The sequence below is a fragment of the Eschrichtius robustus genome, chromosome X (assembly GCF_028021215.1).
Source record: "Eschrichtius robustus isolate mEscRob2 chromosome X, mEscRob2.pri, whole genome shotgun sequence".
NCBI lineage: Eukaryota > Metazoa > Chordata > Mammalia > Artiodactyla > Eschrichtiidae > Eschrichtius > Eschrichtius robustus.
In genome coordinates this window covers 59,710,741-59,722,983 of record NC_090845.1, presented here as the reverse complement: position 1 = coordinate 59,722,983, position 12,243 = coordinate 59,710,741, and the positions used below count along the sequence as shown (strand labels likewise).

Here is a 12,243-nt window from a genome sequence, read left to right as displayed (position 1 = left end):
GAGGGGACAAGGTTCTCAGTGAGGCTAAACATTGTTCCCGCTGCCCTGAGAGATGCCTTCCAAGTGACACTGAGGATGCTGCGGTAGGCAGAAGAAGCTTCTATGTATTTTTTTTCAAGCTGGCTATTAATCCTTTTCTTATATCAGGGACCCTTGGACTTAACCCTGAAGTACTGCGTGAGAAGGAAGACGGAGTCTATCGACAAGAGATTCTGTTTTGATATAGAAACTAATGAAAGGTAAGCTGTGCTGATATGAATTGACAATGTCCCCATGTGCCAGATGCTGAGCCTGGGTAGGTATTTTATTTTCCTCTGTCATCTCTTGTTGATAAAAATGAGCAAAATTATTCATGACATCATTGTCTTGGCTCTTCTGACTGCCCTTTCAGGGATCCCTGTTAGAGCTGGCCCAGAGCTAGTTCTCTCTATTCAAGGTTCAGTCAGCTTTGCCTCACTTGCTTTAGGCAGAACAAGTTACTCCTATGATTTAATTTGCTATTATATATGCAAAAGGTCAACATTTGGTGATGCTACAAAAGGACAGGGTAACAAAACTCATTCTTTTTTATTTCCTAATATACAAGAACAAATGAATTGGAACACATATTTAAGGGGAGGTAGATTGGATGGAGGGTGGTAGTGGTATTAGGGATTCTTTTTTCCCCATTTGGTACAAACATGATACAGATTTTCCTACTTTGCAGATATTTATGTAAAGTGGAAATAGTTTGGTTATCAACTTTCTGATTTCAGCAAAAGCTTGCAAACTTTGGACTTCGTTGCATTTGTTTCTCTCCAGTGCCCTCTTTTTGTTTTTTCAACCTGGGCAATTTTATCAGAGGGGAATTTAACTTTTAAAGTTTAAAATGAGAACATTTGGAGTTACTTTGGAAAAAGGCATGTTATATAGTTGGGAGGTTGATCCAAAGTTCAGTGAGTAAATGTGTTTATTTTATTTCAGTCCATTATTTCCATGTATTAGGCACTAAGTAGTACAGTAGAATTTAACAAAATGATCAGATTACTAGAAAGGAACTTGAAGGTTGAATTACAATATCACATGAACAAAACTATTAGTGACTGGAATCATATAGATCAGATTAAGAAAATAAGGCATTTTTTTGTCTGGGAATAAGTAACTATTAGTCCATTTCCCCATTTTAAATTTCTGTTTGTGGAAGGGTAAGCTGGGACGAAGTTGAGAGAGTGGCATGGACATATATACACTACCGAATGTAAAATAGATAGCTAGTGGGAAGCAGCCGCATAGCACAGGGAGATCAGCTCGGTGGTTTGTGACCACCTAGAGGGGTGGGATAGGGAGGGTGGGAGGGAGACGCAAGAGGGAGGGGATATGGGGATATATGTATACGTATAGCTGATCACTTTGTTATACAGCAGAAACGAACACAACTTTGTAAAGCAATTATACTCCAATAAAGATGTTAAAAAAATTCTGTTTGTGAATCTATATGCTTTCTTTGTTAAGCATGGATGGTCCTGGGCTTCCCTGGTGGCACAGTGGTTAAGAATCCACCTGCCAATGCAGGGGACACGGGTTCAAGCCCCGGTCCAGGAAGAGCCCACATGCCGCGGAGCAACTAAGCCCGTGTGCTACAACTACTGAGCCTGCATACCACAGCTACTGAAGCCCGTGTTCCTAGAGCCCCTGCTCCGCAACAAGAGAAGCCACCACAACGAGAAGCCCACGCACCACAACAAAGCATAGCCCCCGCTCTCCGCAACTAGAGAAAGCCCGCGCGCAGCAACAAAGACCCAACACAGCCAAAAAAAAAAAAAAAAAATGGATGGCCTCAATCAAAGACGGCTGTAATTGTAAACATTGTTACTGATAACCATAAGGCTGTCACTCATTTTCCCCCACAGCTTCAGGCCCAGTAGGAAGGGGAAAGTGACTGTTGGCTGTGTCTTCCTTTTCATGAACCTTTAGTGTCTTTGGCTATGCAGCATCAATGTACATAAATGAAATTAAAATTTTCTGTGTCTAGTTCCATTCTGATTCACTTTTCAGCTTAAATTTGCTGCCCACTTGCAAGTAATATTCCCATAGACTCAAAGCATTTGCAAACAGTTTGGCCCTAAGGCTAGGGGCTAAGACCAACTCATCTTTATATATCTTGCATCTAGTGCTATGTATAGCTCATGGTAGATACTGAATTTGGTATTCGTTTTTAAATGTGTTTTTCCCTAACCAAGAATGCTGAGGAATTTTGAGAACAGAACCCAGGAATTAAAGTTTCAATGTGTCTATGATTTTACTTGCCACATATTGGGCACTTTAAAAAACATACCCTCATTTAACAGGTGAGGAGACTATTAACTTGTATATATTTAACTGCCTTGCCTAATCAAAGTCACATAGTAGCAAGGCTGTGCTCAAACCCTGGTCTGTAGGTCTCCAAACCCCATGTTCTTTTAAATTTTATTCCATTGTCTATTATAAGGAGAATAAATATGTTGTGAAATAGAGGGTCAAATATAATAATGAATAGATGCTGAGGTACCTCTGTGCATGTGGAGTTTTCTGAGTGATGTGACATCTGCATTTGCTTTCCTGGCTGGTCAATCAGATATAAGGGGCAGAGACAGGCCTCCCAGTAGACATCAGGCACATTTACTCATGTTCCCTGTGGGATAGAACAAAGGAGTCTTTGAGTCCCTTTTTCTATTTCCAGAATAGAGGATAACTTTTCTATTAGTGTTCCTACCAATATTTGAAGCCACAGGCTCATAGGCCATCAGAACTTGAAGGGCAATAATAATAGTAATAATGACAACAGTGACGATGATGATGACAACAACAACTGCTAACATTCTCTGAGTACCTCTATGTGCCAGGCACCATTCTCAGCCTTTTAAGTGTATAATTTCCTTTAGTCTTCATCAGTCACATGAAGTAGGGGATGTTACTATCCCAATTTCACAAAGACAAGGAGACAGAAAGAAGTTAAGCACTTAGGTTATACAGCTATTAAATGTTAGAGCTAGGATCCAAATCCAGGAATACTAGTTTCCAAGTCATACTCTTAACCACTGAACTCTACAGCAAATATGCTGTATATGCCTTTTTGTTTTAGATGAGTGACTCAGACCTCAGGGAGGGCAAAGGATTTGTCTAAAGTCATAATGGAAAAGCCTGGACTAGAAGTCATACTCTCTACTTTGTCGTCTTGTTCTTAGCAGTATTTTTCTTTGAATTTGACTTTCGGTAGCACCCAAGAATCTCCAAATGCTTATTGAATAGTCACTTATTTATTCTTTCAGCTTCTCCGTATGGTCAAGAGAGGACACATACCAGCTTATTGGTTTCCCAAGTAGGGAAACTGAGTCTAGAATGGGCTTAACATCCTATCTAGTCTACAGCATCTGCTTTTATGTTTGTTGCCCATTTGCTTGCTCTCCTTCCTTCTGGCTTCAGGATTCAGCTGCGTAGCTGTTTTTACAAAGATTTCTAGACTTTCTAGCCCCATAAGATATATCCAAAAGGTTGGATGTTTCTTAGAAAAAGTTAAACTTGAAAGAATCCAGTGCCCAAAGCCAAGTCTTGGTTTTCAATTGATTCTGGCTTAAAGATCATTTGGGGGCTTTCCTTTTTTTTTTTTTTTTACTTAAGGGTTTAGTCTTATTGAATATTATAAATTGAGTCTGTGAGGAAAAAATTGGCATGGGTCGATAGGTGGTCACAATGCTTATAAGCTCCCGAGGACACCTAGAATTCAGAATTCCTTTTCATTAACTGATGACGATGTTAGCTAATATCCCTAGTTCAGTAGCAAATCCTGTAAAGTGTAATTGTGCCCAAACAGCTAAAGAGCAGAAAAAAGAACGATTCATTCTAGTTAATGACTTGCTTTTTCTTTTTTTTTTTTTCTTTCCTTTTTTTAAGGAGTACTTTAATGGAATAAGAGACAGAAGGACAGGTAGAACAGGAATCTCATGATATCAGAACTGGAAAGGACCTCCCAGCTTGTCTGCTCCAACATTTTTATGGATAAAGAAACTGAGGCACAGTGACTTTTCCACTGAACTCTCTTGTAATTGCTCTTATCATTTCATGACTCTGAGAGAGGTCTCATCTTAACGTAGAAGGAGTGAGAGTAACAAGCATCTCATAATGGCACAACTACGCAGAGAATGGAAGAGACCTTATACCTGCAACATTATGGTCAATCCCCAAATTCCAGTTTGGTTTTGAAGGTCTAAAAAGAACAGAGTATACCAAATTGGGGTATCTCTGGGTATGTAGTTATAGTTACTGCAAGTAAATAAAATAAAATTAGATTTGAAGTCATCTGCCATGCAGAAGAGGCCTTATAGTATATTAGTTAAGAAAGAACATGGCTGCTGGACCAAAATTCCTAAATTGAAATCCTGGCTCTATATTTAACCACTGTGTGAACTTAGGTAACCTCTCTGTGCCTCAGTTTCCCCTTCTATAAAATAAGGATTACTATAGTCCCTGCTTTATAGCCTTCCTGTGTAGATTAAATGAATTAATACCTCTAAAGTACTTAGAAAAGAACCTGGCACCTGGTGAGCATTCAATAACTATTAGTTGTCATTGTTATTCATAAGCTTGCTTAAATTGGCCAAAAGGCCTCCTCCCTGTGGCTGAGCCATTGTGCATGTTGTTGACTTATTTCCAACTGAAATGCTCCTTGGACATCCTAGGTGGTAGAAGTAGCAAGCCATTTTCCTGATAGATGAACGTGCCTGTAATGAACATGCTCAGAACCCCTAGAACCCAGACCAAATGGCTGGCTTCCAAGAGAGAGAGGCAGGGTGAGCCTCAGTTTGGCTCAAGCACAGTGGGGCCAGTTTAAGTGTGTATTATGGTTAGGTGTCAGTATCTGCCTTCCTATTTCCTTGTCCAATTCTGGCATGAGGCCACCAAGATACCACCTCCACCAGTGTTTCCAAAGTTACTGTTCTCTAAGTTCCATTGTTTTTCTGAGTAAAACAGATTATGAGAAGTTGGAAATCTATATGCCTGTGCCTGCTCAGTTTGATATCTCCCAGAGCTGAGAGGGACCCTAGATCACAAGACTTCAATCTCTCAGGTGACTTTTCTGCTCTCAACTTGTCATTTTTTCCTTAGGCCAGGAACCATCACTCTGCAAGCCCTTTCAGAAGCTAACAGAAGACTATGGATGGAGGCCATGGATGGGAAAGAACCTGTAAGTTCTCCTGGGGAAACCTCAGCAACAGAATCCAGTATATGTGTCGCTCTAGTGGTAGCAGTGGGTCCAGGATAATTAAATGGTGATAGATCTTTGATACTCAAAATTTTAGAGGTAGAAGGAATTGTTGAGTTGACATTTCTTTTTTAACAAGTTAGGCAACTTGAGTTCCAGAGAGGGTGAAAGACTTCTCTAGGATCACTCTCAGAAAGGCATCACAATGGGCCTAGAATCCAGGTCTCTCAGCTTCTTGCTCTGGTCTTAGATTATGCAGCCATGCCCACAAAATCTTAAGAAAGAAAATTAAGCCTTTTTGCAGTTTATAACATTAATATGTGTTCATATATAAGGATGGAAAATAATTTCCATGGTTGTGAACAAGGATTTATTAAGATTTTATTCAAAATGGTTTTGCTGCCCCTCCCTTACATCCCCAAGTCAGCTTGTTCTCTTTAAGGGCAGGAGATGGCATTGCCATCCTGTATCCCAGGATGCACCACTCCATTTAGAACACTGTTACATATGATGACAAGTAATACTTTTAAAAGGCTAGTGATTATCATAGAAAGACCAATATGAACAGTCAGAGGTCACTGAAAAGCATTTTCTCTCTTCAGTATCTTCTGCGTAGGTTTCTTCTCGTGGCATATGAAATAATATCAGCTTCCTAGTCTTGGAATCCCAAAAGGTTAGATTTGGATCTGGTTCTGCCATTCAATGATTGTGTGATCTTGAGATAGTTATTTAATCTCCGAGACTGTTCTCTTCTCTTAAGTAAAATGGCTTTAATAATTTCTGTTCTACCTACCTCACAGAGTTGATTTGAAAAATCAGTTGAAAACCAGTTTGTCAACCATAATGTACTATATTAGGTTGAGGTGCTTCTGACTGGTCTGAAGGTTGGGTACAAACCTACTGAAATTCAACAGTGTTTGGATACAGTCCAATCTTCTTGCATTATGCAAGGCAAAAACTTGCTAAGAGGGGAAATATATCACAGGGCTTTCTTTCTGTGTGTTTTCAGTGCCTTGGAGACTAAAGAGGAGTGCCCAGATGCCAGATTGCATTAATAGCAACCAAGATGGTAGCAGGAGAGAAGTGGTGTTGTGAGGACTGTCATCCAGAAAATAGGCCAGGGCCTTTCTCCCCTTCCTCCCCTCCCAGAAACCTGGAGCTTAACTATTACACACCTGTGATATTTCTTTAGGAGGATAGTAGGAAGCTCAGCAAGGCATTTTATTCTTTTTTGTTGTTCATATTTCTTTCTTCTTACTTTTTAAAATTGATGTATAGTTAATTTACGATATTGTAAATCATTTTACTCTTAATTCCCTCTCCTGAAATTGCTCTCCCTTTAGGGTTTTAAAAATCAAAGGATACAGATGGCTTTTTGTGGAGAATGATGTTAGAACATGGGCCCACTGCATGTGGATCCTTACCAACTTGATTATGAGAGACGTTTCACAAATATCTTGTTTATAGCAGTGGTGAAAAGGGGCTGGCCAAGCACAGAAACCTCTCTCACTGAAATATCCATTGGCATACACACATAGGGAGAAGATTTTCTTTTAAAAGGAGAGATTGTTAAAGCAAACTATACAGATGGCATATAGAGGATTTATTTCCTGCAGCCTCACATTACTAATGTTGTCACTACTTTATTAACCCCCCCCAATTCATTGATCTTATACATAGTATGCTTGCCTTTGCTTAAAGTGTCAAAGAAGATCAGGACTTGAAGGAACATCTACTCCAACCCTGATCATTTTAGAGATATGAATTTTGAAGTCTAGAGAATGAAAAGGACACGCCTAAGTTTCATAATGAGGTAGAGGTAGAGGTAGAGCCAAGACTAGGCTTCAAGGGTCAAGGATCTCCTCTTTGGTCTCTCACATAGATATCACAATGCATACTTCAAGATGGCTCAGAGAAATCTTGGTGAATGCATGGATCTCTTTCAGATGGGCACTTGCCTTTCTACAGGGAAACACCCATTAATGTCTCTGGGCAGGGAGGTTGGTATTAGGAATATTTAAATTTTACCATCAATGCCAATTACCCAGGTATCCATGAGAAAATCACTTTCTTTCTCTCATGCTCTCTTGCTCCATCAGAAAAATTCTCTAAGCTTTACATAAGTAAATGTCTAAGATGAGTAGGCTACAACTGCAGTGAACTGTATGAAATTCAGTGTAATCTTCAGGGATTGTTAATCCAACTGTTCCTAGGGACCTAGGCAAAGATGATTCTGTTTAGCCCACTTTCTTTCTTGTTAAAGCCTTAAAGTCGCTAATGGTTTTGATGGCTTATTTGGGGAAAGATATTTAGTATTTGCTGTACTTACCTATAGTGATTCACAATAACCATGGCTCTTTCTGTCTCTTTTTTTGTAGATCTATCACAGCCCTATAACGAAACAGGAAGAAAGTGAGTCAAATTTCTGATCTACTGACATTATGAACTGTTAGCTGTCCTAATCACAGTAAATGCTATCATCAATGATATGTAATATTGATGCAAGTGTGTTTGTGGATACCTCTGTATGGAATGAAATTCAGGCCTATTTTTTTTAAAAGGTGTTTATTGATTGAATTAAGGAAGTCACTTTATCTTAGCTTATGGGTGGGGTAGTAGTAGTAATATAGAGAAACACATTATATCCTTCTTTTTCTAGACACATGATAGAAATTGTGTGCATTTCCAGCCTCACATTTCACATTTGATGTAGCTCATGCCTAAAGCAGACATAATGCAAAGGGTCAAGTAAAAGCATTTTGTGTTATAAGAGTAAAAACTCTAACCACCCTCTCCCCTGAATGAGGAATCTTTCCACATAAGGGTGATTGAAGAAGAGCAACCAAACCCCTAGTTCTCTCACTGCGGTCTCTTAGCAAGATCATTGAATGCTTGGTAGGTGAGGTTTATTACAGCAGAATCTAACTCTGCTTTCTTTTGCTTGAAACAGTGGAGCTGAATGAAGTGGGGTTCAAGTTTGTTAGGAAGTGCATCAATGTCATTGAGACCAAAGGTAAGATATGAACCATAGCCTTAGCAGTGTTTGAATCTGGTCATTCTTTTTATTATTTATTTATTTAATTTTTATTGATGTACAGTTGATGTACAATATTATATGTTACAGGTATACAACATAGTGATTCACAATTTTTAAAGGTTATACTCCATTTATAGTTATTATAAAATATTGGCTGTATTCCGTGTTGTACAATATATTCTTGTAGCTTATTTATTTTATACATAATAGTTTGTACCTCTTAATTCCCACCTCTATTTTGCCCCTCCCCTCCCCCCAACCCCACTGGTAGCCACTAGTTTGTTCTCTATATCTGTGAGTCTGTTTCTTTTTTGTTATGTTCACCAGTTTTATTTTATCTTTTAGATTCTACCTGTAAATGATATCATACAGTATTTGTCTTTGTCTGATTTATTTCACTTAGCATAATACCCTCCAGGTCCATCCACGTTGCTGCAAATGGCAAAATCTGGTCATTCTGAATTTTTCCTGGGCAATTTCTCTAAAGGAACAATGATATCATCTATTAGTCAGGACCCGTTTTAGGAAAGGAGACTGTTTATAAACCTTGAGTACTAGACACAATTTTTAAAATTTCCACAAATTGCAAATCAGTGGTATTTAACCATGTTTGGATAATTTGTGGTTTCCTGCTTTTAAAGATAAAGAGCTTCAAATGGCTTATAAAATATTCTCAAATACTATCTGGCACTCTTCAAGTAGTGTTATGATAGTTCCATCCTAAATAAACAAGAGTTCAGTTTCTGCCACAATACATATTGATTTGAAAATTTTGGTGGGCAAAGTTAAATTCAGGCAAATGTGGCATCAGCATTTTTCCAGGTTGACAATACTCTCTTGTTTCTCTCTGAGAATATTTTGAATGTAGGCAAGTGTAGTGTATGAGCCAGGCCTCTTTTTTTTTTTTTTTTTTAAGTTACTTCAATCTTTCTTCATGCAAAAAATGGCTGTTTGCTTCACATCTGCCACACTGTAGGCCTCTCTTACTTTATACCACTGCTCAGGGGCAATTTGAAGGTTCATATTTCCTCCTTTTTCAACTAAACCCTAGTTCCTTGACAAGATGGTAACACCATTCTCAGCCATCCGCTGCTACTCAACTGAGCATTTTCTTCTATTTACTATAGAGTGTGTTCTTTTCTGTTCAGGTTAATGAGGGCTTGGTGCAATCCAAATGAAAGTATGAAAAGAATAATTTGCAGAGATGTTTCAGGACTGTTCCCCTATTGCAGGGGAGGGCTGGAGAGATTGGAGAGAGTAGGGAGACCCTTTCCTGTTTGAACTGACTCCATTGTGTAAGTACCTACTTTCTCTACCCTGAGGGAGATGAGAGCTCTAGCTATATAAATAAAACTGACTTGGTTTTCTTTCCCTAGGGATCAAGACAGAGGGATTGTACCGTACCGTGGGCAGCAATATTCAGGTTCAGAAGTTGCTGAATGCCTTTTTTGGTAACAATTTTTATTTCATAATTCTTTTTTGGAGTTGTCTGTGTATTGGGAAGAAATGTGGCTATAAGAGAAAGGAGACATTGCTAAAGAAGGTTGTAGAATATATTTTTAAAAATATTTTCAAACATAAAATGTACACTTATTTGCCTATCCTGAGTCAGAGGCCATCTTGCCTTGAAACATCTTATTCACTCCTCAAACCCTTTGCAATCTGGATTCTATCCCAACCTCTCCATTGGAACTACTCTGGCCAGGCTTAGAAGGCACCTTCTTGTGAAATCCAGTGGACTCTTTTCAGTCTCTATCTTGCTTGATATCCTTGTTGACCACTCTCTCTTTTTCGAAACTTTCTCCATACATGACTTCTGTGACTCAATGGTCTCTTGATTCTTCTAACATCTTGTATTATTCCTTTCAAGTGACTCTTGTCAGGTCCTTTTTCTTTTTCTTACCTTTTAAATCTTGTCTGGGTATTTCCCAGCATGCTATCTTTGCCCCCCTTCATTTCTTCTTCTACATGTTTTCTTAATGATTGATTTTTATCCTGGCTATGGATCACATTTTTCTTTTATACATATGTCTAGTCATTTTTGTTGGATACTGGACATCATGACTTGAGTGTTTCAATTTCGTTGACTTCTTTTTAAGAGTGTTGAATTTTGTATTGCAGGCAGTTATTTGTGGAGCACCTTGATCCATTTGAGGATTATTTTTAAGCTTGTTAGGATAGATATAAAGTATCCTTTCCTGGCTAGTTTAGCCTTATATCTAAGGTCTGACTTCTTTTGTCTCTTCATTCTTAGTTATTGGAACTTAAACATTTGCCAGCTTTGTGTGAGTTCTTGGTATTTCTTTGCCTAGACTCATGGATTTTCATCCTAGGCACTAGGATTTATATTCAATAACAGACTCAAGGGGACCCATAGCTAGGGGTTTTTCAGTTCTTTTTTTACATAGCTCCCTCTTCTCTGGTACTCTGCCCTGCAAATTCTAGTTTCCTCAGCCTCTCTGAACTTTGAACCTCTCTGAACTCTGAACTTTGATCTTTGTCTCTTCAACTGAGCAAGACTTGCATGCTCAGCTTGGGCTCTCACTCCCCATGCTACCATCCAGAAAGTGTTTTCAGGTAGCAAGCTATGGCGATGGTAGGGCTTATTCTTGTTTTTTCGCCTCTTTCAGAGTCATAGTCTTATACTGTATGTTATTCAATGACTACAAACAGCTATTTCATATATTTTGTCCTGTGTTCTAATTGTTACAACAGGAGGGAAGTCTGGTCCCAGTTACTCCAACATGGCCAGGAGTGGAAGTTCCTCTTTGTGGTTTTTACTAGCACCTCTTTGCTTTCAGCACTCAAAAATCACTAGTCCAGACATCATCTCATGAGTTCTAAACTCATGGATTCAGTTTCCCACTGGACCTGTGCTTCTCAAACATACTTAGGTCATGGCACATATTGGAATGATCATATCTGTGTAGCACACTCTGATAAGTGGACAAAACTGATCATGGCTGAGGCAGTAAGCTCCAAAGGCTGAGGAAGTCAGTATTGGAATTTTTGCGCAAGATCTCTGTACATAGATGTTCCACAGGTACCTATGTTTTACATGTCCAAAACTAAACTCATTGTTTATCTCTTCCTGAAAACCTGCTCTTCTTCCTTTTGTGAATGGTGGTGAACTATCTGGTAAGCTCAGTTCTCATAAAGTGTCAGAGAACAAATTGCGTGTGGAAAGCTGCAGTTTGGATAAAGCATATATTTTTGGTCTTTTCTGTAATGCATAGCTTACCTTCCACAAACCTGCAGGCCTGACATCCTAATCTATTAACACTTGAGGGTGCTGCAGCATCCAGTAAGAACAGTTATGGAGATTTTGCATTGTGGATTACATCTTTGGTACCTCAATATCTGTTTCTATTTATCATTTTACACTGTTGACTTTTAAAAATTTAAGCTGCGTTATTCATGGCCAATTTACATTGCATTTTATAAGCTAAGGACACTTTTCATATATAAAACAGTTGACAGCATGGCCCAGGATATTTAGTCTCTGAAAAATTATTGAACTATTTAGAATTCTGTTTCCAGTATCACTACATTCTTCTACCTGATGTATAATAAGCTAAAAGAACCGCCATGGTGGGCATCCTACTGATTCTGTTACAGGCTTCAATAGGACTGAAATGGTTCATTCAAATCACACATGACAGTACAATTCAGTTAAAGTATCATGGAAAGTGGCTGGGCTGGTGTAGTGCATGTGTTCAACATCAACCTCCAAATATCAGTACTCATAAGAATATCTGAAAAATAGACAATAGTCTATTATATTCAGAATATTTATATTCTGAATAAAAATATTTATAAGTATTTTATAAAACAGTGTTAATTTACTTATGTATGCATAAAACTGGTAAACCCTGATCCCTGCCCCAGATCTAAGAAATTCTAGATCTGGTGATGATCCTCATTCATTTATTTATTCATTTAGCAAATATTTGAGTATCTACAAAGGGCCAGGCATTACACTCAGGGC

At 38.5% G+C, this 12,243-nt stretch overlaps 1 protein-coding gene across 2 annotated transcripts in view; it reads left to right on the top strand.

Moving 5' to 3' along the window:
* Positions 1-12,243, top strand: part of OPHN1 (oligophrenin 1) — a 611,104-nt gene that overhangs the window by 350,585 nt on the left and 248,276 nt on the right. For both annotated transcript variants that reach the window (XM_068533583.1, XM_068533582.1), the window contains exons 11-15: positions 148-239; positions 5,122-5,200; positions 7,597-7,630; positions 8,169-8,231; positions 9,632-9,706. In XM_068533583.1, coding sequence (XP_068389684.1) covers positions 148-239; positions 5,122-5,200; positions 7,597-7,630; positions 8,169-8,231; positions 9,632-9,706 — 343 coding nt within the window. The remainder of the gene's footprint in view (positions 1-147; positions 240-5,121; positions 5,201-7,596; positions 7,631-8,168; positions 8,232-9,631; positions 9,707-12,243) is intronic.